Source organism: Chrysemys picta, chromosome 6 (genome assembly GCF_011386835.1).
Source record: "Chrysemys picta bellii isolate R12L10 chromosome 6, ASM1138683v2, whole genome shotgun sequence".
NCBI lineage: Eukaryota > Metazoa > Chordata > Testudines > Emydidae > Chrysemys > Chrysemys picta.
The window spans coordinates 31,138,279-31,165,604 of NC_088796.1; the positions used below are offsets into that span (position 1 = coordinate 31,138,279).

Genomic DNA, 27,326 nt, shown 5'->3' on the forward strand with positions numbered 1-27,326 from the left:
CTCCAGTTGGTTGGACCAGTGTAACTTCACTGAAGTCAATGGAGTTGTTCTGGTGTAACCGGAAGAGAATTTATCCCATTATATGCAAAATATAGGCAGTTCCACAGAAGAGCAAATAGTTGAGGGAAAAGAAAAAATTATGAACATGTCTCATTTGGAACACTAGCAGTTTAGTGTGTACTTTTATGTAATTATATAAATTAGACTGCTAACCACAAAACAGCAAAATTTAACATACTGGGAAAGGAGCTGAGATTTGTATACCTTTACATTCAGGGATTATTATTCATTGAGAAATTGTGCAGTTATTTGGTCACCTTTTGGATTCAATGATATTTTATTTATGAATTTATGTGGATTTCTAAAATATGCCTACTCTTTCACTTCTAGCACATGTGGCATTTAAAAACATAAGCGAACCATACTCAATAAACCAAAAACATATTATGAACTCTCCTTAGCCCTTCCACCTATCTGGTTTAATAAATACAACCCCCTTTTACTCACTTATAACTAGCCCAGCCCCTCCATGAGTGCCTGGGAAATGAGATGGACTTTGTACATAACCTGAAAGTCAACAGATTCTGGATTTATAGGATCAAGAGTGATGGATCAAGTACCTTAGCTGATTTCAAATGCTTTAAGAATCTCCTTGAGAGTCTGTCAAGGCTCAAAATTAAATTATAAATGAGTGCCAGCACTATGGCTTGCACCAAGAAGTGAACTAGCAGTTACTGCAGCACATGAGCAAAATACTTTCCCTACAGGAAACACAGCTAAGCAAGGCTAAGCAAGTTGTGTTCTGCATTGTGCACTACCAGGAGTTTCTAAATGGTCTTTTGGGGTAGCCCCAGGCAGAGGATAGTATGTAATCTGATCTTGATAACCACCTATGACAGAATACACCCTGTATTCACACCCTACACACTACTGTAATAATCTTTGTACCAAGTATGTCCTTGTCAGGTATCATTTGAAAATCAGTATTGTCCTGGTAAAGTATGTGTGGCAACATTGTATGTGAAGTTATAAGATTCCCCTGTGTTATTATACATGTGCCAACCCCCACAGCCCTGTCCATGCAGAAGTCAAATCTGTCCTAAACAAACGAATGAATGAATGTATACTTGCCTTAATTTGCATTTACGGTAGCAGTGAGGGAAAACAAAGGAAGTTCATACAGATGGAAAAATCAGCAGAGAATATTCTCTTGTATATACCCCTTGTCTCCTGGGTGTCAGCAAGAAATGTTTTCCAAGAGGGAGACTTGAAACTATGAAAAGGAGGACAAACAACCCCAAGGAACCTCTTTCTTCCTCCCTGCCCATCGCTTTCACTGCACTTGAAGAAACAAAGGAAGCAGCTTTTGGATTCTGGGGGAGCAGTCCTGACTGAAAGAGTTTGGTCAGTAAGACTGCTTGAAAGTATGTGATCAGAAAACATTGCTTTGAATTTATGCCAGTGGGACAAGGCATAGCTCAGTTTGGTTTGAACATTGGCCTGCTAAACCCAGGATTGTGAGTTCAATCCTTGAGGGGGCCACTTAGGGATCTGGGGCAAAAATCAGTACCTGGTCCTGCTAGTGAAGGCAGGGGGCTGTACTTGATGACCTTTTGGGGTTCCTTCCAGCACTATGAGATAGTGCTATCTCCATATATATAATATAGTTTAAGTTAAGCACCAGTTATCATTTTATCTTTATTTTTCTTGTAACCATTTCTGACTTTTATGCCTCATTACTTATATGCACTTAAAATCTCTCTCTTTGTAGTTAATAAACTTGTTTTATTATTTTATCTAACCCAATGTATTCAAGTTGAAATGCCTGGGTAACTCCATTTGGGTTAACAAGTTGTGTGCATATTATTCCCTTAAAGGAATAATGGATTTATTGTGTTTGAGCTATCCAGGAGAGGGCTGGGCAATACAGGACATACATTTCTGGGGGAAGATCCAGGACTGAGGGTATGGTGGGCTCACCCTGCAGCATACCCAAGGCTGGTAAGAGTCAAGGACTGGCTGCAGCACACACAGAGACACAGCTGGGAGCGATTTGCATGCTGAAGGCTGTTTGTGAGTAGTCCAGGTTGGAAGCTACAGCAGCAAGGTATTATAAAGGGCATTTGATGTTACAGGGCAAGGGTGACACAACTACTTATTAGTCTGGATTGTATCCTGGTATGTCACACCACCATCATAGTCAGGTTCACATTCTAAAAAAAGGTTGAAACCTTCTAGCCAAATGCCAGTATGAAAAGTGAATTTTGGTGATGCCTGCTACCTGAACGTTCAGGAGCTTTGGGGACAAACTGCTCCAAATCAAGACAGCCAAAATAAACTCTCTTAATTCTTCTGAATGCTTCTCCCAGGCTACAAGCATGAATCGTCTCAGATGTGGGCACCCATTACTGTGTGGCTTGTAAAAGTCAGCTATTACAACAATATAGCAAACAGAAAAACAGTAAGACATTTCTGTGGAGTTTTGACTTGCTCAGATGTAAGTGTTAGCGAAATCTATAATCCTCTTGACTCATTAAACTTTGGCAGTTCAGGCAAAATTAAAACCAGAGGTCACCCATACCTTATTGTGATTTTTGGCTTTACTTAAATTTATAGTTACTTTTGGTAACTGAATTTTGCAAAACTGCCTTCTTTGCCCATCCCTACTCAGATGAAATTAGCAGTTGGGTAGCCATTTTGAAATGTGTTTAAATCCCAAATAAACAGGTGTTTCAACATCACATAGATTTATGGTGCATTTCCAGGAATACAGTTTTATTTATTGTTAGTCTGGAAGGTGTTAGTGCCAACCATCAAGTTGGGTCTTTGACCTACAGAAAATCACAAACATGGTTAAAAGCCAGTGGGTGTGCTCAGCATGTTTCTTTCTGGCTAAATGGAAGGTGATTAAGCTCCTTTATATACAGAGATCACTGGAAACAATAGAAGCCACCTCCCAAGTCAATGGACCACATGGCAAGAACTGAACAGAAGTTTAGCATGTGGGCTTCCTCACTGCAAATGCAGGGGCTAGAGGATTGTTTGGCAAATCTTAGACACATGTTAAGGACAGAAAGGCAGGAGAAAAGTGAGTAGACAGCAAGCGAAGCAGTCATGAGTAGGGCCCTACCAAATTCACGTTCATGAAAAATGCATCAGACTGTGAAATCTGGTCTCCCCCCATGAAATCTGGTCTTTTGTATGCTTTTTACCATACACTATACAGATTTCATGGGACAGAACAGTGTTTCTCAAATTGGGGATTCTGTCTTAAAAAGGGATTTTCAAGGGGTCACAAGGTTATTTTAGGGGGGGGGTCACAGTATTGCCACCCTTACTTCTGCACTGTTTTCAGAGCTGGGTGGCCAGAGAGTGGCGGCTGTTGGCTGGGCGCCCAGCTCTTAAGGCAGCGCCCTTCCAGCAGCAGCACAGAAGTAAGGGTGGCAATACCCATACCCTGCCACCCTTACTTCTGCGCTGCTGCCTTTAGAGATGGGCAGCTAGAGAGTGATGGCTGCTGACCGAGGGCCCAGCTTTGCAGGCAGTGGTGCAGAAGTAAGGGTGGCAACACCATACCATGCCCTTACTTCTGCGCTGCTGCTGGCAGAACCTCTGCCTTCAGAGTTGGGCTCCTGGCCAGCAGTCGCCACTCTCCAGCCGCCCAGCTCTGAAGGCAGTGCCACTGACAGCAGCAGCACAGAAATAAGGATAGCAGTACTGCAACCCTCCCTACAATAACCTTGTAACCCAACCACAACTCCTTTTTGGGTCAGGACCCCTACAATTACAACACCGTGAAATAACTGAAATCATGAAAATTTCAATTTTTAAAATCCTGTGACCGTGAAATTGACCAAAATGGACCATGAAATTGGTAGGGTCCTAGTCATGAGCCTGGTGCTGAGAGGGAGCAGAGAGGCAGAGCTCCTCAGGGCACAGAACTGACAGGAGGGGCAGTCTTAGAAATTGAAAGCAAAAACTGCCTTATATTGTTTGTTTCTATTATATTCAGGGAAACACGATTTTATATCCTTTTTTTTAAAAAATAAACAGCCTTGAACCAAAAAATAGACCTGACTTGCATTATCAAATTTCTCCTCCTAACTGAAACAAACCTGAAAGGACCCAAATATTGGCTAAGCATTCAGGCTGAGGGAGCAATATTATTGATGCCTGTTCTGTAATTACAAGTAGCAATGCAAAAAAGCAATCTCTATGTCTATTACAAATCATGTTTTTAGAAGTACCTTGGTGAAGAAAGCAGCAGTTTGAAAGAAATTTATACAACCAAAATAGTTGAATACAAACTCAAGAGTAATATGCCAGATTCAAAATAAGAATTGAAAGTGCTGTCAGTAAAGTAGGAATTTTACAGAAAAACGTAAAGCCATGAGCCTAACATGAGTTATTCCCTACTTAATGGTCCATTCCCTCAAGATGATTGCACATTTTTTTGAATAGCTGATTAGTCCCATACAGACCTCTGACCTATCAAAAGTAAATAATTTGATCAACATATCCCCATTTTCTACTGGAAGTTTTACCATGAAAAATAATAGTTTTTAAATTTGTTAATTCAAATTCAATGAATATTTTAGGTGAACAAGTTTCCCCTATCAGTTTGCTTCTGAACTATTCATTGTGACAACTGCATTTGAGTATTCACTTCCCATGATTCAATATCTGTGCTGTGTGATCAGTCACTTAAATCACATACTATTGTCCTTTCTGTCTGATTCTTTGAATTCTATGAAATTATACTAGGTAGAAATTTGGTCCAGTATTCTATATTTAATATTTTTGGAAGTGCATGCTGAGCTGTCAGAGGAGGAAAGGAACCTTTTTCCAAAAAGAATACACTGCATACTAATTCCCCCTTTTCTTTCAAAAATTTACTTACTTTAAAATTGTGTGGTTTTATTTAACAAGATATCATCTGTTTACTGATGTATGGGTTGTGAGTGTAGGGTACATTAGCCAGAGTAAAAAATAATAGGTCTAGGTTAATGCCAATTTATAAATAAAGAAACTAAATTCCTGTCAAATTATCCACTCCATCTTCGTTTAAATGTTTTCTCTCATTACCACTCATTGACTGACAGCGGTCTAACTCAGGGGTGGGCAAACTACGGCCTGGGGGCCGCATCTGGCCCTCCAGACGTTTTAATCTGGCCCTCGAGCTCCTGCCAGGTAGTAGGGTTGGGGGCTTGCCCCACTCCCCACGTGCTGTGGCTCCGCACGGCTCCAGGAAGCAGCGGCATGTCCCCGCTCTGGCTCCTATGTGTAGGGGCAGCCAGGGGGCTCTGCACGCTGGCCCCATCCCAAGCACTGCCCTCACAGCTCCCATTGGCCGGCAACCACAGCCAATGGGAGCTGCAGGGGCGGCCCCTGCAGATGGGGCAGTGTGCAGAGCTGCCTGGCCGCGCCTCTGCATAGGAGCCGGAGGGGGGACATGCCGCTGCTTCCAGGAGCTGCTTGAGATAAGCACTGCCTGGAGCCTGCACCCCGACCCCCTCCTGCACCTCAACCCACTGCCCCAGCCCTGATCCCATTTCCACCCTCTGAACCCCTCAGTCCCAGCCTGAAGCACCCATCTGCACCGCCAAACCCTCATCCCCAGCGCCACCCCACAGCCTGTACCCCAAGATGGAGCCCTCCCCATCCCCCGCATCCCAACTTCCTGCCCCACCCCAGAGCTCGCACCCCCAGCTGGAGGCCTCATCCCCTCCCGCACCCCAACCCCCAATTTCATGAGCATTCATGGCCTGCTATACAATTTCCATACCCAGATGTGGCCCTCGGGCCAAAAAGTTTGCCCACCCCGGTCTAACTACTAACATTAACTATGCTCCTGTGACAGCATCCTGTCACTCAAATCCCCTTCAATATAGGTTAATTGGGACCTAACTGGAAGGTCAATCAACACAGCAGAGCTATTGCTCAGGGGCTAATTAGAGGGGGAAGAAATCCCAGCAGTTGTGAGCATATAAATTGAGAGGAAGGAAGCCCTGGGAAAGGGGAGAGCTGGCGGAAGGCAGAGCTGGCTGTTCAAGCCCCATTTCATTCCCCAGAAAAAAGTGGGGGAGTTTGCTTAGCTTAGCTTGTAAATATATGTAAATAGTACGATAGGTGGCAGCCTACTGGAACAACAAAATACAACATGGTGGTGGTGAAGGAGACCTGAAGTATTGTGTCCTGTACTTAATCTTTAAGGATTCTCAGGAGACACCCCATGACAGCTAGTCAGAATTTATATAAATTATACTGCAGGCTGCAGCTGTGTTCCTTCATAATGGTTCGTGGTTAAAGGGAAATCTTCAACATTACCCACATTACTGTCTCAAAATTGCTGAATGTGGCTATTAGCAGCTGGATACTAAATTATGTAAAAATGAACAAAGAAAGGAGAGTATGTGAACCTGTGTGAAAGATATCAAATAAAAATCCTTTTATAGTTGCAGCCTATTCATCTTAGAGTTCTGGGGATATCCCAAACAATTCCAACCTGTCTTTTGTAGCTTAGATTATAAAAGAATCTCAGTGGGATCAGTGTTATTATACAAACTTGTTTGTCTATTACTCTGTTTTCCTGAGCGCATTCTGTTGGCAGTTTATTAAAATAAGGAATCACTTATAGCCCTTCTGGTGTTTTTGGCCTAGTATTCACCATTCTTGATCCAAATATGTAGTATTTCAGATTTTTCTAAATCACATTTAAAATCCCACATCAGCCCATATGCAAAAAGGATCAAATCCTTTAATTTGTATACAGAGAAACAGGTTTTAATTTTGTGTCATCAACAAAGTTAACAATTGTTCTCTCTCATGCCTGTGCATGCATGCTCCTAATGCAGTGTAAATAAATACCAGCAAAGGTCTGAGCACTCTGAGGGATCATACCGCTAATGTTCTTTCAAGCTCAGCTCATTCTACACTTAAACTATCTTTGTTTCCTTTTAAGCTGTTATCATATCCTAATGTACAGTCTATAATCTGTAGCTGAGATAATCATGTAGAACACTGTCAAAGACTTCACTAAATTTAAAATAGCAATATGGTATTAGAGGACATGAAAGCAAAGTATGAAAATCCATGAGGAACTTTACTAAAATATCAAAAAAATGCATAGAATGGGAAGAGAAATATTTTTCATTGGATGAATTTTATTCATGTATTCATCAATACTTATGGTGACAATTTCTGATTTAGTCCACATTGTTAAGACAATTGTACATTTTCAAGGTCATTGGGATCTTTTTAAAAAAAAAACAAAATATTTGTTTTTTAAAAACCAATATGAATAGCTTGTTTTGGATTCTTTTTCTGTCTTCCTAGTGGTTCTCAGATATCAAGGTGATAGGCATGGTAGAAATTCCCAGAGAAATGGACTACCACTGCTTATAACCAAAGAAACACAAAAATTGTCAACCCAAAAACATTTCTGAGGATTCACAAGTGGAATCAAGGAAGAAGTAACATGGCAGCCCAAGAGAGCTTGTTTGCCCTGGAGATTCTCAGTGGCTGCCAGCTGTAAACTAGATGGAGCATCTACTCGATTATCTTTGCTTTGGACTCATTTCTCTGTTTGTTGTCAGGTGTTTTTTTGTTTTTGTTTGTTTTTGTTTTTTGGTGGGAAGGAATGTTGTTTGTGCCAGTTTATTGGCCAACAGAGATGATACAAAACATTTGCCTTTTGGAAGAGAAACCTTTCTGAGTACAAACGTTATGTCCCTATATTGGATTTGAGATCTCACGTCTATTATATTGATTTAAAAATATTGTGTTTGCTCATAAATTGGAAATTAGAAATTTTACTAATCAATGGTGGCATCATGATTTGTAGCATGTCATTAACCTATTTTGATCTGAACCAAATTAATGTCATTGAAAACAATTCACAAGAATATCCCTCTAGAAAAAACGGCAGAGGTAAAAGCAAAGGTTTATGGGAGGCCTGCAAGAGTTTCTTAATCACTTGCCATAGCTAAACTGAGTACAAGAGTGCAGTGTATTGTTAACATTTCAATAATAACTACACTGTAATACAGTATCACCTACCATGTCATTCAAGAAGGCAAAAATAAGCAGTTTTCACAAAGAAAATTTAGGGACTGAGTCCAACTGGTACTGAGCATCAGCAGCTCTCATCAACCTGCATGGGATTTCTGTTTTCCAGCCATCACCACTGGCTTGAACAAGGGTTTTATACTGTACTCTACACCTCTCAGTGCCAGGCCTTTAACACAAACTGATCTGTTTGCTGGATATTATGGACAAACTTAGTGTTGTTTTTTTTAAAGGAGCAGGAGAATCTAGTGCACTGAAAAGGGTACAGCTGATAAACATATGAGATGGAAAGGGCACCATAATATCCTACAGCATTCATTTCACAAAAATATTTTTTAGTCACAAAACCTTCTTCAGGTTTCTTACTCAACAGAAGTCTTAACAGTCAGTTATATTTTGTTACTTTTGGCAGTTCCCCACACTTAAAAAATAAACAACAACAAAAACAAAACACTCATGGTCTGCAATTTCAAAAATGGATATAAGCAAGAAACTAAATGACTGATTTGTAATGAAAGCCTTCCCAAATACATTTTCCTGGCTATGGTTATATTTCCTGGCATGCCAAATACTAGGGAATGCCATTCATTCCTGGAACTCTGGAAAGGTAACCTCTGTCAAGTTGATAGATAGCATGAGATCATTTCCCAAAGTATTACTTTTGGAAGTGGGTAGGTAAGAAGGAGCTAACTCAAGATTGTGGCAATCACCATTTTTAAACCAGGTCAGTATTCAAAATATTCAACCTACACACAAGCCTTCAGACATTTGTATTCCAAGAGACCTGCTAGATTGGAAATGCTTTCCATTTTCACTGTCATAGTCAAAGTTAAAACGTCCAGGATTAACACAAGGGTTTAGCTGTGCAGGTCCTATTAATTTTTATGGGCATGAAACCACAGTGAGCGTCTAGTTTGCATCTGGAAGCGAGTCTCCCAGCCTGGGTCAACAGACTTGGATTGCCTGGGGTCATGCTAGCATGATAAAAATATCTGTATAGACATTGTGGATCAGGATCTCAAGCCTGGGGACTGGTGGGGTGGACTTGCAAGCCCAAGTTCCAGCCCAAGCTACAATGTCTACAATGTCTACACAGCTATTTTTGGCCTGCGAGCACGAGCCCCACCAATGCAAGTCTATCAACCTAAGCTGAGAGGCTCATTCCCAGATGCCACGCAGACCTACCCTAAATTGTTTGAAACAAATGGGGGACAGTATAAAGAAATAGTTTTACCAGACAGGATTCCAACTGACCCCTGAATTTTACAACAGAGTCTCATTCTGAGCCCCTGCTCACACACAGACTCTTCTGCCATATATATTCTACATTTCTCTATATAGAGAGAAACTGGTAACACCAGTATGTCTTCGTCATACAAACAGGCACATCAACTAGCCCTTATGTGTAAATAATCTGAATGGGCAACGAAGATGCCTTTTTCTGAGTCATAGATTTCATGATTCTCCATGCCCAGTTTATCTATAGCTCTTTAAAGAGTTCTAATTCTTCATTTTTAAAGGAATAGAATGTTAGTGAATGGATATATAAATATATGTCTTACCTCCTCCCACTGGTGTATGTATCGAATTAATCTCGAAAGACGTAATAAACGTAACAGGCTGAGGATTTTTGTAAATCTCACAATGCGAAGTGCTCTAGCCGTCTTGTAAACCTCTGAATCCATCCCTTTTTCTACAATGAGAAAAATATAATCCACTGGTATTGATGAGATGAAGTCAACCACAAACCAGCTTTTTAAGTAATTCATTTTGATGACCTTAGGATCCAGTATTATTTCAGAGCTGTCTTCATTGACAGTCCCAGTTCTAAAATTCATGATCAAGTCCAATAGAAAAACAGTGTCTGATGCCACATTGAAAATAATCCATGGTGTTGTTGTTTGTTCTGTAAAGAATGTGATTCCAACTGGTATGATGACAAGATTTCCAACCATCATTATAAGCATTATTAAGTCCCAGTAAAACCTACAAGAAATAAAAACAACAAATAGAATTATGGATGCAGTTATAAAATAAAAAACATCAATTTAATATTGAGTATCTATATTATAAGCCCTTTGGGACCAGGTTCTTGTCTTTGCAGCTGTCTGTAAAGAACCTGGCACACTGTAGGCAATATGCAAATCAGTGGCAGCTTTGCCTAAGAGAGGACTACATGATGAGACCCATATACAATATTATCTCCTCTGTGTATTTTATTTATTCTATTAAGGCTATGAGAGTTCTTTCTTTTAAGCCATTTGAAACATGCACCATCACTGTAAAGACTAATAATTATATAAAAATTTCACAATCTGCCTACTAGTGATTGGCATCTGAGATAAATGCAGAATTGTGACAAGGCATTAGTTTATTCCCTCCATAGCATATCTAAAAGGTGAATATGTAATTCAGTAGATTTCCCCAGACTTCCTGTCAAAACCTATCAGTATGTTTACATAAAAAGTGCTGATGCCTGGTGTCAATCATGACTGCTTTAGCAAGCTAATTAAGTTCTTTCTTGCCTTCCATTCAAATGGAAACCCAAATTCTAGCAGATAACACACTAAGTATACTCATGCCATGACTGCACTGGAAAAAAACAGTAAACCCAGAAGCAAAAATAAGACCCAAACAACAACATCCAAATCTTCACCCATTTTTTCAACCTGAACAAAACTTTTGTGGGGTACTAAAATATTTGGACAGTAGGGCTGGGGAAAAAATGCTTTTGGAAAATAATTTATTCACTCTAAAATGCAGCATTGGTTAACCAGAAATAATTAATGAATTTATGTGGAGTTCACCTAATATTTTCAGCCAAACTGAAAAGTTTTGGAAATGTCATAGAATCATAGAATCATAGAATATCAGAGTTGGAAGGGACCTCAAGAGGTCATCTAGTCCAACCCCCTGCTCAAAGCAGGACCAATTCCCAGCTAAATCATCCCAGCCAGGGCTTTGTCAAATGGAACATTTTGTTTTCATCCCACTTGAAAATTTTCCTTTCAATTTTGGGCATTTTGACGAAAAAGCAAAGTAAGATGATAATCACAAAATGGCCTGGGGACAGAGAAGAGAAGAAGGAAACCTCCCTTATAACTTTTATCCTGGTGGTTAGGGAACACAGGACACTGGAATATTCTGATATGGGTCATTCTCAATCTCTCCTGTTGAAGCTGTCCCACTTCGTCTAACTAAGTAGTCATAAGAGCAGAGACTTGGACCTCCCACATGCTAAGTGAATGCCCTGATCACTAGGCTATACAGATTCATTCTCACTCTCTTCCCCTGGCCCAATGACTGTGAATTGCCACTATGAATGACAAAAGTCATTGGAACAGCTTCAACAGGAGAGATGAAGAAAAACCAATACCTAAACATCCAATAGCCAGTAGTTTGATCATTCATCTGGGAGGTGGGAAACCCATTTTCAAATCACTTCTGTGGCTGAGATGGTAGTTGACCTGGGAGCTCCCACATCTGGGGTGAGGTCCCCAGCTAGCAGGCTGAGAGTTCTAATCGTTAGCCTTCTCCATTTTGTGAATCTAGGCCTGTTTTGATTTTGTCAAAATGCCCAAAGTCTAAATGAAAAATGTTGAGTTGGGTCAAAACAAGATGTTTTGTTTCAATTCAACTTGAAGGTTTTTTTACCTTTTGATTTGCTGAAAATTTCTAAATATTTTTTGGTTCAATGAAATGTTATGATTTCCCAGAATTGACAGTGAACTGAAAAATCCATTATTCACGCAGCTGTACTGAATAGTTTTAGGTACTCCCATGTCAGAATCCCACTAGTTTCATCTTCTAGATGCCTGGTGCGTAGCATATTACTCCATACTGCAACAGAAATACCCAGAAAGGCTCTGCTGGCCATTCTACCGCCAATGTTTCTTGACCTTTAACATTTTGAGGCTGAGAATTATCCCCAATTGTGGTGTATCAGTCTCAAATCCTGAATGTTTACTGCAGAAATGGGAGTCAGGCCGGTAACCTGCCATACAGAACATGCATCCATTGGGTTTGGGATGGAAGGGCTTCAGGCTGGGACTTTAAGTAGGGGGCTGCATGACTTTTCTATGGGACACAACTCAAGGGAAGGTAGGCTTTGTGTCAAAGAGGACAGAAATTGGAAAGGAATAGTTCCACGTCTTAAGGAACATAAGAACAGCCATACTGGGTCAGATCAATGGCCCATCTAACCCAGTATCCCGGCTATGACAGTGGCCAGTGCAAGATTCTCCAGAGGGAATGAACATAAGAGGACAATTTTGAGTAGTCCATCCCCTGTCATCCAGTACCAACTTGTGGCAGTTGGATAGGGACAACTGGAGCATGGGGATGTGGGACCTATCCTCCAAGAACTTATCTAATTATTTCTTTGAACCTAGTTATACTTTTGGCCTTCACAACATACCATGGCAACAAGTTAAACAGGTTGACCATGTGTTGTGTGAAGAAGTACTTCCTTTTGTTTGTTTTAAATTTGCTGCCTATTAATTTGGATACATTATATAGGGTCAGAAGACAAATGATCTAACTAATTATACAAAGGACTAAAAACAACTAAGCAACAGAGGGTCCTGTGGCACCTTTAAGACTAACAGAAGTATAGGAGCATAAGCTTTCGTGGGTGAATGCCCACTTCATCAGACTTAAGTTCTTTCTTGCCTTCCATCCAAATGGAAACCCAAAATCTAGCAGATAACACACTAAGTATACTCATGCCATGACTGCACTGGAAAAAAACAGTAAACCCAGAAGCAAAAATAAGACCCAAACAACAACATCCAAATCTTCAAACAACTTGCGTCTCATGAAGTGGGCATTCACCCACGAAAGCTTATGCTCCTATACTTCTGTTAGTCTTAAAGGTGCCACAGGACCCTCTGTTGCATTTTACAGATTCAGACTAAAATGGCTACCCCTCTGATACTAAAAACAACTAGAAAGTGCACTATCGGGCAACCAGAAAGATTCCATATGCTAAAAAATCTTTGCTCCAACAAAAGTCAAAAGAGATTAGTCTTTATTATCAAAGTATCTTTAAAATGAAATTCAAAAATTCACACAGAACAGACTCTTGCAAGTAATTCCCTCTATTTCATGCACTCTTATTTCTTTCTGGTGCATTTGAAACCTTGCTATAAACAAAGCATGAAAGCAAAACTTACAAAATGTTCCCATTTTTTCCAGACAAATTGTGGCTCCAATTTGATTAACAGCTTGATAACACTGCTGGTAAGGTGCACATTCATTGGAGTAAATGCCTAACAGTTCATTATCAAAACTAGTACAAAGGATCTTGAGTTTATACAACAATAGGGTTGTTGGACATGCTAGAACTGCCGCATAGATGAGAAAGCTGTTCTACTTTCACATACAATAGTGCTATAGCTCATAATTACCATCCCTGCAATCACTTCTACAAAATTATCTCCCAAAGTGATTTAACTGCTTTGAGAGCATTTATGAACTTCGCCAAGAAATCCTGAATAATCACATAGCATAAGCACATTTATCTATGGTTCACTCCTAAACAAGCCATTGCTTGACTTCTAATTGACCTGGAAGTTTAAGAGTCACAGGAAGTAGTTATATAACTAAGACTAACGGAGCAAAACAAAATCCGGAATGCTGAATGGAGAAATTTCATCCCAGAACAATCCAATGTATAAATGGATTAATTATACGTTGTGATTATGCAGACCACTATGCTCTTCCTTGCACTGAATGTCAGCAAAAATTTATATCAAAATCAGAGTTTATAGCACAAAATAAGATAAAAAATCTAGACTATAGGATTGTATCAAAGTTCTGAATAGTTTTTATTCCACAAATTATAATGTGATCTGATTAGTTATTAAGAAAATAGATCACTATCTCATTTTGAAAGTATTCATTTTTCCTTTAGAAAATTCTCTGGTATACTTCTGTTTGTTCTGTATTGTGTATCTTTCTCTCAGGAGAGATGGGCTGGCTGGACATGCCCCACCCCCTTGCATCTAGAGTCATAGATTCTAAGGCCAAAAGGGATCATTGTGATCATCTAGTCTGACCTCCTATATAGCACAGGCCATGAAGCTTCCCCAAAATAATGCCTAGAGCAGATCTTTTAAAAAAACATCCAATCTTGATTTTAAAATGGTCAGTGATGAAGAATCTTCCGTGACCCTTGGTAAATTGTTCCAATGGTTAATTCCTCATCATCATCATGTTCCTGTTACGCCTCTGGCGTTTAGGGTAGTGACGAAGCTCCTCCACTCCTGTCTGTTTCTGGCAGGTCTTTCAATGGTTCCCCAGCTGTGCCCATTTTTTCAGCTCGGCTTCCACAGCTCTTCACCATGTTGTTTTCGAGTGGCCTCGTTTTCGCTTGTCTTCAGGTGTCCATCTTATTGCTACTCTGGTGATGGAATCAGTTTCTATCTGAAGCAGATGACCGATCCATCTCCAGCGCCTCCTAGCAATGATGGTGCTCAGATCCTCTTGGCTGCACTGTGTCAATAGATCTTGGTTTGAGATTGTTCTGGGCCAAAAGATATGGATTTTCCTGAGGCAGATTGTATGGAACGAAGACAGTTTGGACATGTCATACTTTCTCATGGTTAATTATCCTAAGTCAAAAATTTACACCTTATTTACAGTCTGAATTTGTCTAGCTTCAACTTCCACTTGCTGGATCATGTCAGATGGACTTCTTCAGTTATCAAATATGTTTTCCCTGTCTAGGTATTTATAGACTGTAATCAGGTCACCCCTTAATCTTCTCTTTGTTAGATTGAGCTCCTTGAGTCTATCACCATAAACCATGCTTTCTAACCTTTGAATCTTTCTTGTGGCTCTTCTCTGAATCCTCTCCAATTTATCAACATCCTTCTTGAATTGTGGGAACTAGAACTGGACACGGTATTCTAGCAGCAATCACACCAGCGTTAAATACAGAGGTAAAATAATCTCTCTACTACTATCTGAGAGTCCCCTGTGTATGCATCCCAGGCTTGCATTAGCTCTTTTCGCTACAGCATCACACTGGGAGCTCATGTTCTGCTGATTATCTACCACAACCACGAAATCTTTTTCAGAATCTTTTTCTACAGCCTCTACTGCAGAACGGCAAAGGAAGTAAATAGAAAGTAATAAAGTGCATTTCCTACCGACAGTGTCAGACCATTCTACTGTTCAGGTAAGAGAGTGTATGCTCAAATGCTTCACGAGGCAGTTCTGTGAGCTGCCACTAGAACAGAGAGAGCATTTCATTTTAAAACATCTTTATTTTTTGTAAACCAAACCCTTGTCTTGAAAATTTAGAATTCCATGAATCCTATAAAGACTCTTCTGAAGTTAGTACAACTATAAGCTTTTATAAGAGGAGAATTTGAGAAGAACCAGTGTTGTATCTCATTATATTTGTAGTGTAAAATTCAATTTGATTCATTATTTTGAAAACATCATAGTAGAAACAGCAGTTTGCAGGTGGTGTTCAGGGACAGGTAAATGGATGGGTGTGTTATGCCAGAAACTTCCGAAGTAAGTTCCCTCCCTCTGCTGGGGAACAACTACGACAGCTCTGCTGTTGCTTTATATCCTCGAGCTAGTGGGACAAGTCAGGATATCCCTGTGCCTAATCCAGAGTTATTTGACTTGGAACTAGGGTGTAGATAGGGTAAGGTCTAAAAGTCCAATAAGAAAAAAAAAGCATCCAAGAATTTTACGACAGTGCTTTGGGAGTATTAATATAAAGATACAGAAATATTGCAGTAAACAGTAATTAGAGCCAAATGAACTTAAAAAATATCTGTGCTGAGTCCCAGAGGTTCTAATTTCTGAGCTTTTACATGGCACCTCAGCAATAGCCACAATGTAGTTATGGGTCTGTCGGCATTTTCTCTGGAACCCTCTTATTCAAGGTTTAAAAATTAAGTCCAGTAAAGGTCCTTTGGACCTAACTGAACATTTGTATCTCTATACCTAAAATTTCAGTTTCATTATCTGCGATTGTCAGTATTCTATATATGTTATTGTGCCTGTTAAAATATTTTATATTTATTACAGGTGGGGCTGTTAGCACTACCTATTAAGGTTGCCTTATACTTCCCCTAATAGACCCAGTTTTCAGTTGTTTATAACTTTGCCAACTTAAATATTTGGACTGCAATTTTACATGGGTGTCTGAGTCAGACTGAACTCTTTTGGTGCAACCATTTGCAAAAACAAGGGCTGGGGAAAATGCATTGTTTAGCCCATGTTAAAAAATACTAGCTATCTTTCCTCTGAAGTGCTCTAGCACACCCCTGATTTAGAGCAGGGACTTGAAATTTGATAGGGGACTAGTCTTTGAGTCACACATGTACCTTTTGCCATTCCCATGAAAATCTGTGCAAGTTACAAGTCTTTGGAAGGACAGGAAATCACCCACCACACTATAGTCTTATTAGATTTTAGCAGCTAAAATCTCTGAAGATTCCATCCTCATGGAGCGTACTCCATCCTCTCATCATTCCTAGAGGTAAGCAGGCTATGCATGCACCACCCTCACAGAATGTCTGAGCATGCTCCATCTCTTCACAGTTCTTGCATGTGACCAGATTGACACTGCACCACCCCCATACAGCAAATGAGCGTGCTCAAGGCAAGGGCTACAGGGGATAAGATGGACTTTCACTGTAACTGCTGCTCCCAGTTGCTCTGGGCCAATGTGTGGCTCGGTACTGAGACTGAGAACAGTCTGGCTCTCCTGTGTTCTCAATGAGCCCCCCAGTTGGTACTTATGCAGCATAGAGAAAGAAACCACCTGATCTGACAGCAGATGAAAAACAACCAGACCTGGGGTGTGTGGGGAGAGGAGGAAAAGGACTAGATTGGGACTGGAAGGGGTAGGGAAGGAAAAGAGAAAAGAAAAATAAATCTAGTGACTGGGAGTTGGGGAAGGATTTGGAGTGGCTGAGAAAGACAACTGACTGGGAGCCAAGGAGGGAAATGAGTGGGGAGGGACTGAGATCACCCCAGCAACTGGGGGAGGAGAAGAAACGAACCAGCTGAACAAGGAGACTAGGAGTAGGAACCATTGTCGGGAGAAGTGAAACAGATGTATCAAAAACTCAGGCTTCAGGGGAAGAACTGGGACTGGCTAGACAGCGAGACAAGCAGCCCATCACATGACAGATGTTAGTTTCATTGCCTAAAGCACTACTGGAAGTTGATCAGACACTATGGTGATGAGCGTGGTATAAAACCACATAGGGAATCAAATAAACTGTGGCGGGGGAAGGAGTAAGGGTGGCATAGACTGAGATTGGACAAGATGAACAGTACTCTCCCAGCAACGTAGCGCGTCTTCACCTGATGCACTGCAGCGGCGCCGATGTAGCACAGTAGTGAAGACAATCCCTTAGACGTGAAGCTCAGAAAGGGAGACTAGGACTGGCTGGGCAAGTAGACTGGAAACAGGATGAAGAGCCTGAAGAGTGCAGACTGGGATGGTGATAACAGTATCTCCTTTCCTTTAAACCATAATTTTCAATTCATGTTCACTGTGCGTTATTATCCGAATTTTTTAATTTTACATGCATTTATCAACCCAGAAACTAAATAGCCTGACTTCTAAATCACTGGGAGTTCTAATATTTCTTAGTCAAATTTTCATAAGAAAGTCACAAAATAAATTGTATGACTTTTCAGTTATGAAAGGAGTTATTTTAAATAGCAAAAAGATATAATCAGGTTATAGTTGTTATTAAAGTGTTTTCTGTTTTATTTTAATATATGAATTTTGCTTTTAGTTACATCTCTCCCACTACAGATTGCTAAACCTCTTTACTTACAGTCACTCTACTCTACATTCACTGAAGATATAGTGCTTTTGACACCTCTGGAATCTACTGAAGCTTTGTTGGTTTATTTATTGCCCCAGGACATCCTAGTTAAGACGAAGAGTCAGTTTAAAATGCATGCCTACCCACTAGTGATTAAGAATTAATTAGCATTACTTAATGTCTGTACAGTGTTTTGCATTGCAAAGAAGTATATGAGCGCTATGTAGTATTTTGTTCTCTACCTTATTCAACTAGCCTTGGGGAAACTGAATTTTATTTTAAATCATTTCAACTGTCACTTATTTTAGTTGTTGCAGAGACCCTGCTTATTCCAACTGAAAGGGCCATATATATTTGGGGAAGAAGTTACTCAGGTTTGTTTTTCCTTTCAGTATTCCACTGTCTTGCAGCATGGGGAATAATGAGCGCTTCAGCAAGGCACAATGTCCTTGATGATGTTTATTTACAATCTATGATTTCTTCTTTAAGGCACTTCCAGGCTGATCTAACATAAGTTGTCAGTGGGCTCACAACTCCAATAAGCAGAGAGGCTGCATCTCTCAATTGGGCATAGGTTGGTGTGACTTAAGGCTACACAGCAATCAGAGATTTTCCTACAATCAGACTTCTCTGAATAATATAGAGTAGCAGAATATTGTGGATGTAAGACTTGTGTTAGGGTTTAGCAGGTGCAATATCTCAGAAGTATACAATGGGAATAACCTCCCTAATTTTAGGATTAGAGTCCTTGAGGCCTAAATATTTATAAGGTAAGGCCATTATAGCATTGGGTCACAGAAAGATCTTTCAGGTAGAAGATGGATTCATTATGTGGCTAAGTAAAAGGCTCTGAGGACATATAGAGCACTTACATGTGAGCAGGCATTAGGTGAGTGTAAATTCAAATATCCATTTTTACCCTCTCCCTTTTGTGCTCAGAAATTGATCACATGGTTCTTTGGCAGCTTGAATAACAAAAATTTGAGTTCGTTATCAGAGCTGAGGAAAACAAAAACATTTGTACACATTTTATTTTATGTTATCACATGGTAAAACTGGGCCTGTTGTATGCAAAACTAGGTATACAGTCAAGACCACACTAAAATGGTGTTACAACCAGGGCCAGCTCCAGGCACCAGCCCAGCAAGCAGGTGCTTGGGGTGGCCAAGGAGAAGGGGCGGCATGTCGGGCTGTTCGGCAGCAGGTCCCTCTTGGAGGGAAGCACCTGCCGCTGAATTCCTGCCGAAGAAGAAAGCGGCGCGGTGGAGCTGCTGTCGGAGTGCCGCCGATCGCAATTGTGATAGTGGCTTTTTGGGGTTTTTTGTGGGTTTTTTTCCCGCCGCTTGGGGTGGCAAAAACCCTGGAGCAAAATCCTGGTTACAACCTAAAAAATGAGGAAGACTTTAATATTTTGCATGCAAAGTACACTGCAGAAAACAAAGGTAAAAGATATTCAACATGTTTATATTATTTAATAATTGTATAAAAAATTCCACAAAGGTCTAGATGGCAAAATATACCCAGTGCTGTGTGTGGTGTGATCCCCCTACCTATTAACAGATACATATGTGGCTGAAATGTGATATTGATGTAGAATGTGAATGAATGTAAGTAGAAGCATGATACTGTTACATCGAGTTACATGATTACTTAGCTGATTCACTTTATGTGTCTGACTTTTCTGCTCTGAGTTCCCTGTTACTCTGAATGTGTCAATAAATACAGAGAATGTAGTGTAAAAAATTTTCAGGTAATCCTTTCTGTATTATCATCTCCAGCATATTCATATAAAAGCATCATTGAAGGGTCAAGAAACTTTTTATTGTAAACCTGGGCGTTACAAGGTTATAGTGACCAGATTTTGCATCCAATGGCACACTTTTTATAGCCAGGATGCTGAAAGCCAGCTAACGAAACTGTAAATCATGTGTGTTCAAAAGCAATGTGAAAAAGCACAATTCCCGTTCACACCATATGGGTGCAGCACAGCTCCGGCATTCTAAAGAACCGCGAAATAATGCTAGCTTCGTTCTGACAGCACCAGCAAACTTCTCACAGTAAAACCTGGGGATGCTGCAGCACCTGCTGCACCGCTAGTTCCCACGCCTATGTTTGCACCTGCAAACTTTAAATAAAGGTAACATATCTATTCATTTTACCTTTTACAGACAGTGGTTGGTATTATATCCTCAATCAAGTACCATATTAGAATATACAAATTAAGATTGTTTGTTGTGCTTTCAAGGGATGGAACTTTTTGTACAGAAATATTATTTTATGTCATTCTCTGATAGCAAGGCAGTAAAGAATACTTAAGACTATACATAATACACAAAACATACAGGAAATGACAAAGTTAAGGTTGTGTAAGCAACCTTAACTCTGCCCCCTGATTGTATCTATTATGATGCAATCTTATTAAATGATGACATATTATATTTTCAGCAGCAATCCTGCCTCATTTGGTATGTAGGGTGGACAATGTTCAGTGACTAACAGCACTTCAATATTTAATTTTATCCTCATCTTTCAAAGCAAGACAAAAATCATCCATCCCTACACTGTATGAGTCAGAAGTTCCTATGCACTTCTCCTTCCATACCCAACTTCATTTATACAACACTGCCTTTTTCACCATCCAACATATGCATTGATTGAGATCATGAATCCTGTGCTGAAAATAGCAAATAATGTGCAATTAGAGATTGTATCATAATGGTCAGCGACCTTAAAAAAAAGTGATTTACTGTCTGAAGTGCAATCTAGATTTCTTTTAGCCTGGTTACTTATGCTGTGGTGCCTAAAATGAATCAGCCAAACTTGTCAGCTAACTTGCACAGTTATTAAATATAGCTGATATCTATTAAATTATTCATTTACAGAAAAGATGACTTTCCAAATGAGGGTGTGCCATCAATATGTGCCTTTTTTTTTGCCTGTATAACCATGTAAACATATTACTATTACCCTTGCCCCTTCTCCTTAGGCTCTTGCTGTTCATTACAAGTCCCTTGTTGTTCCATTTTCCTTCAGAAAAGCTCTGAAGCTTCACTGAGCTCCACACGGTAGAGCTGCACAAATCCCACATAGTCCACCAGCCTGAAGCTCAGTGACTAAGCTCTTCAAGTCAGGAACAGTGTTTCATGTGTCTGTGCAGAGCCTAGTGCAATGGAGCTCCATTCCTCAATAGGTCCTTTGCAGACTACTTCAATACCAAATAATAATGGAATTTCCCTGCCTATTTTTAATAAGTGTGCAACTATTTGCTAGAAAGCAGTAAAGTGCTCTATCCTGAAAAATGTGTGCAACCAGTGAGGCTAGAGCTCATGCCTCATTTCATATGCATATTCACATTAGCTGATACAGCAAGGCAGAACTCCTCCAGAGCTCTGCCTCTTCCAACACGTACCTTTGTCATCAGCATTGCCACAAGTCACAGTCCATGTTAATGGAAATGACATTTACTTTTTTTAAATAAATGTATGTATCTTTGCAATAGAACATCAAGATCCATTTATAAAAAGGAAATTTGCATTCAACTTGTATATGTATGCATTGACAGTTCTCATAGAAAGTTGGCAGACCACTAGGTTATAACAAGCATGTATGCACAAAATGCATTTTAAAACCATTGTAATTTGGCTACATGAAAACTGATGTTAACTGAACCACTGAAAGGCACATTTCTGACCTACATGCTATGTCCTTGACAAACTTTGTTTCTCTCCTGTCCCATTCACACAACAGAACTATTCAAAATAATGTCACACAAAAAGGTGTAATTACACAAAATGGAAAAGAAATCACTCTACAGCTGAGAAGAAATATGCCAATGTTCAGGGTGAGAGGCAGAAGACTGATAGAGTTCTAAGTATCTAAAAAGAATCCTCACAAATGAAAACTTGTTCAACATTAACTACATGCTCCACCTATAAATATTTATCAATATATATAAAATCAAAACCAATAAAATATAAAGAGAATTTAAAAATCTACTTCACCAGCAAGATTTATATTTTGGTTGAATGTTTTATTCTCCACTATCCACTATGAAGTGTCATAGTACAGAAATTCTTTCTGATCTTTGAGAGTTCAGACAAAGTATTTCCTATTCTTAAATGATTCTGCACAGCACCAGTACTTGCTCTTCACATCATCCACCCAAAGTATGGGTTAAAGGTGACAAAGGAAAGTGTTTGCCTGCAAGTAAAGTTGCCTATAGCTGTAACCACTGATAAGCTGCTAGAAGTAGCACTCATAGAAGCTTCAATGACAGACTTATGATCTGAAAATATAATCATGAAAAGTAAAAGGGAAATTATTTCTAACAGTTAAAACTATTATTGTTTTGATAAACTAGAAGGAACCTTCTAACTTACTGGGTTGAAAAAACACTTGAGTCAAAGTCTATTTTCACTTTTCAGCCAGGTTCACTTTAAATTCAGTTGACTAAATATAATGAAAATGGATCTTTCTTTCAGCAGAAGAGATTTTATTTGAGAGATTTGGGAAAACATTTTTAGTCAGATGTTAATGTTCCTTAAGAAAGATAGGTTTAATTTTTTAAAAGAAGAAATGTTAATTTGCTTTAGTCCATATAGTATATAGACTGTCAGTTATGAACAATTCAAACAGACTGGCTGGCATTTACGCTGAATCCCAATATTAACTAAAACATCCAATTAGACAATATATTTTATCCTTGGCTACGAAGTTATCAGTTATATGTCACCTCTATATCATAAATATAAGTATTAATTAACGTTGTAATAGAGTCTACAGGCCTCGGCTCTATAAGATAATTAGCTTAGCCAAAAAAGACCCCAGGCCTAAGGAAAGACTTGACAAAAGCAACTACCCAGTAAGTGACCCTAGAATGATTGTAAGCTGTCACAAGAGCGCAATGACCCTGTATCTCAAGATGTCATGAGACAGAATGCTGCATTAAGTGTTTTATACTGCTGGTATTTAGGAGCTATGTTCTGTAATGTACCAGTTAAAGCCAGTTAGAGTATTCTGGGGATTTTTGCAGACATAGGGTATTAGTAATATGATAACCACAAGTCTTTATGGTGATTGAATAATGTAAATGTTAATAAGTGTAAGGGGAACTAACAAGTTAGCCTATGAAAAGTGGGGCACCCTAAATTTAGTTGGGTGTGGAAGTGTAGATAAGGAAAAGGGGTTGAAACCTACATAAATATGTATGAATCTCAGTGGGCATCAATGTACCATTATAAAAGTTGTATCTCAGCCTGTGTACCTTGGAACACACCAGGGTGACACCCACTGGTCATGATTAGGACCATGAAGTTGAGGAGGAGGATGACTGACACTATGTGGTTCCACCGCATGAGAGGTGAGTAATGACAGCTGTAGGGCTAAACTCTTTGTACATTCTCTGTCGCTCTACTGTGATATTGTTTATCCGCTCTGTGGATGTGTTAATAAAGAGACTAATGGTAAATCGCAATTGTGTCTCGTGCTCCTCGTGTCTCTCATTCTAATAACATTGATAATAATCTTCCTGATACTGTAGCCATTTAGGAGACTGAACCTTTATTGACTACTGTGGTCTAAGAAATCAAACAATAATCAATACACCAATTCAACAATGCTGGAGGTAAGGGAAAATACGGGGGAAGCCGAGGGGATTAAATGTTATGCTAATGTGCCAAAAAGAGAACTTAAACAACAAACACAAAATCCATTCAGATTATTGAAAGAAGGACACACTTTGAAAAGTTAATGTTAGCTTGGAAAACACAGCGTGTGCAAGTATGTAATCCGACCAACAGTGAATATGAAACTGATTCAGATTCATTTCAGACAATGCATGGGACTATGGAGTAAAATTATCAAAAGTCACCTAAGTGATTTGAGAGTGTAAATCCCACATCACTTAGGAGCCCAAGGGATGTGACTCTTCTAGTACATTAAACTTTTGTTCTTAATATTGTATTCTGTTCTAAGGATAGCTACAGTAAAAAAATCCATCCCTCACCTCAGATGTACACACACACAGGTGCTCACCGCCACCATTTTTAGACTGATGAATAATAGATTAGTAGACCATAAAAAAGGCAGTAGAACACACATCTGAGTTACTTTTCTAACTCCACTAAGCACCTATAATACAAAGTGATAAACAGTCACTGGATAGTCACTGAGAGAATACATACAATTAAAATCCTATATTGGTCTTGGAGGCCCCTAAATCAGGTTATTTATCTCTGAATTATCCCACATGCAACCTCTATTGTTTAATAAGTCTCTGGCTCATAAAGTTTTTCATATTTTTCACCCCTTCTTAAAACAGAAATACTCTGGAAGATCACTGCCCTATCTACTCCCAACCTTGATCTTTGCAGCAACTATACTGCTTGGATTTATTAAAGACATGTGTAGGCTGGTGGGCCTGATCACCAGCCCAGGCATAAAAGTTAGCCACACCCAGTTCAGTCTATAGCCCTTACCTTAGAGCCATGTTTAGTCAACACAAACAAACAAAAAACCTCCATAAAGTCATAGTCCTGTTCCCAACCGAGATTATGAGGACCTTGGACAGTTTAACAGTCAGGAACTCCCCCCAGCCCAGACATGTCCACATGGTCTGCTGGCCCTCTTTTAGTCTTCTGCCACAGCTACAGGACAGAGTACTCTCATCTATCTTCTGGTCCAACTTCCCTCATATGCACAGCCCTAGCTGGGAATCATCTACCCCAATCACTTGATGCTGTCCAGATAGGTTGGATGATTCCCAGTACCTGCCTGCTGAGCTCCTCTCCAGAACTGGCCCTAAAAGTGGCAGACCACCCTGTTATAATGTGATTAAAATAGATTTTTTGCTTTAATGTGACAGGTGTGCATACTTGGTTATATTCCCCAATTTTCATAGAATCATAGACTCACAGGACTGGAAGGGACCTCAAGATGTCATCTAACCCAGTCCCCTGCACCCATGGCAGGACTAAGTATTTTCTAGTATTGTCTAGCCTGCTCTTAAAAACCTCCAATGATGGAGATTCCACAACCTCCCTGGGCAATTTATTCCAGTGCTTAACCACCCTGACTGTTAGGAAGTTTTGCCTAATGTCCCAACCTAAACTGCTCTTGCTGAAATTAAGCCTATTGCTTCTTGTCCTATGCTCAGAAGTTAAGGAGAATACATTTTCTCCTTCCTTCTTGTAACAACCTTTTATGTACTTGAAAACTGCTACCATGTTCCCTTCTCAGTTTTCTCTTCTCCATACTAAACAACCCCAATTTTTTCAATCTTCCCTCATAGGTCATGTTTTCTAGACCTTTTAATCATTTTTGTTGCTCTTCTCTGGATTTTCTCCAATTTGTCCACATCTTTCCTGAAATATGGTGCCCAAAACTGGACACAATACTCCAGTTGAGGCCATATCAGCGCGGAGTGCAGCAGAAGAATTATTTCTCATGTCTTGTTTACAACACTCCTGCTAATACCTCCCAGAATGATGTTTGCTTCTTTTTTTTTTTTTTTTTTTTTTGCAACAGTGTAAAATGCTGACTCATATTTAGCTTGTGATCCACTATGACCTCTAGGACCCTTTCTGCAATACTCCTTCCTAGGCAGTCATTTCCCATCTTGTATGTGTGGAACTGATTGTTCCTTCCTAAGTGGAGTATTTTGCATTTGTCCTTATTGAATTTCATCCTTCAGAATTACTTCAGACCATTTCTCCAGTTTGTCCAGATCACTTTGAATTTTAATCCTGTCCTCCAAAGCACTTGCAACCCCTCCCTACTTGGTATCATCCGCAAACTTTATAAGTATATAAGTGCCATTATCTATATCATTGATGAAGACATTGAACAGAACAGTACCCAGAACTGATCCCTGCAGGGCCCCACTTGATATGCCCTTCCAGCTTGACTGTGAACCACTGATAACGACTCTCTGGGAATGGTTTTCCAATCACTTATGCACCCACCTTATAGTAGCTCCATCTAGTATTTTCCTGGCTTGTTTATGAAAAGGTCATGCAAGACAGTATCAAAAGCCTTACTAAAGTCAAGCTATACCACATCTACCACTTCCCCCCTGTCCACAAGGCTTGTTACTCTGTCAAAGAAAGCTATTAGGTTGGTTTGACCTGATTTGTTCTTGACAAATCCATGCTCACTGTTACTTATCACTTTATCATCTTCTAGGTGTTTGGAAATTGATTGCTTAATTATTTGTTCCATTATCTTCCTGGGTACTGAAATTTTGTATCTGTTCTGTTTATTTCTTCTCCTTGGTGCAGGATTTTATGTTTATTACTGCAAAATCTCCTCATATTGCCCACAACTCTGACTACTCTAACTTTCTTTAGGTCACTTGTCTATGGTCCCAATACACAAAAGTATTTAGGCTCCTGATTTCCATTGAAATCAGCCAGACATACAAGTGTAGAGAGGCACCTTTGTGGATTTTTATTAGTTTGGGAGGAGGGAGACTATCATCAAAAAGCCTCTGAAATCCAGAGGAAGTGTCACAACTCGAAGATTGACAAACTCTTTACTATGGTGATAGAAGCAAATCTGTAGGTTATCAGTATATTATGTACCTGATTTGAGCTTCAGGCCCCAGTCTCGCAAACACAGGCATGCTTAACTCTCATAGAACTATTCACATGCTTTAAATTAAGCATATGCATACATTTGGCAGGAGTGGAGCCTAAAGTTATAGTAAAAAAAGAAAAAACACTCAAAAGGCAACAAGCCACATTTTTCTTTAAATCGATTTGCCTTCAATGAGGTTGTACATGTGTAATTTAAAGCAGAAGTTGGTCCATGGTATTTAGTATGATATTGTTAAAGAATATTTGCAATGCTTGCTTTCCATTTTTCCTCTTTTGATAGATAAAGGGAGAAAAATGCAAAAAACAGATTAATTCCAAACACTATCAAACTTAACTCTATAATTGTTGTGACATTATCTGATAAACTATGACCATGTAGATCATTTTTGCTACCACTGTTATATAATTGCAACAAATCTTGTACAAAGGTCAAATAACATGTCTATGGAAAAGTTATGCTTTGCTGAATATAATTATGATATTTGTATGCATGTATCATTTTTGTATTTGAAGTTATGAGTATTGGCTCTATACCTGTATTTCTAAATGTTTGCTCCTGGGGTAAGACCCACAAGGTAATTAGCCAGCACATCTTGGAGGGACTATTCAAATTGAGTGGCCCACCAAAAGAACATCTAACTCACAATGGAAGACGCCCACCTACCCTGAATGGACTTTCCTGTGAATGTGCTATTTGAGGTATAGGTAATGGTTTCTACTATAACTAAGCAGAATCAGGCATGGACATGTGACTTGCCCATGTGACTACAAACACCATCTTGTTGCTGTCATTTTCCACAGTGAGAACAATGGGTTTCCCGCCACATGGGAGAAGCTATAAAAGGCACTGGAA

At 39.6% G+C, this 27,326-nt stretch overlaps 1 protein-coding gene across 3 annotated transcripts in view; it reads right to left on the minus strand.

The window, feature by feature from the left end:
- The window catches only part of HCN1 (hyperpolarization activated cyclic nucleotide gated potassium channel 1), a 299,288-nt gene that overhangs the window by 263,993 nt on the left and 7,969 nt on the right, over positions 1–27,326 (minus strand). For all 3 annotated transcript variants that reach the window (XM_008168717.4, XM_024105633.3, XM_024105634.3), the window contains exon 2: positions 9,630–10,053. In XM_008168717.4, coding sequence (XP_008166939.3) covers positions 9,630–10,053 — 424 coding nt within the window. The remainder of the gene's footprint in view (positions 1–9,629; positions 10,054–27,326) is intronic.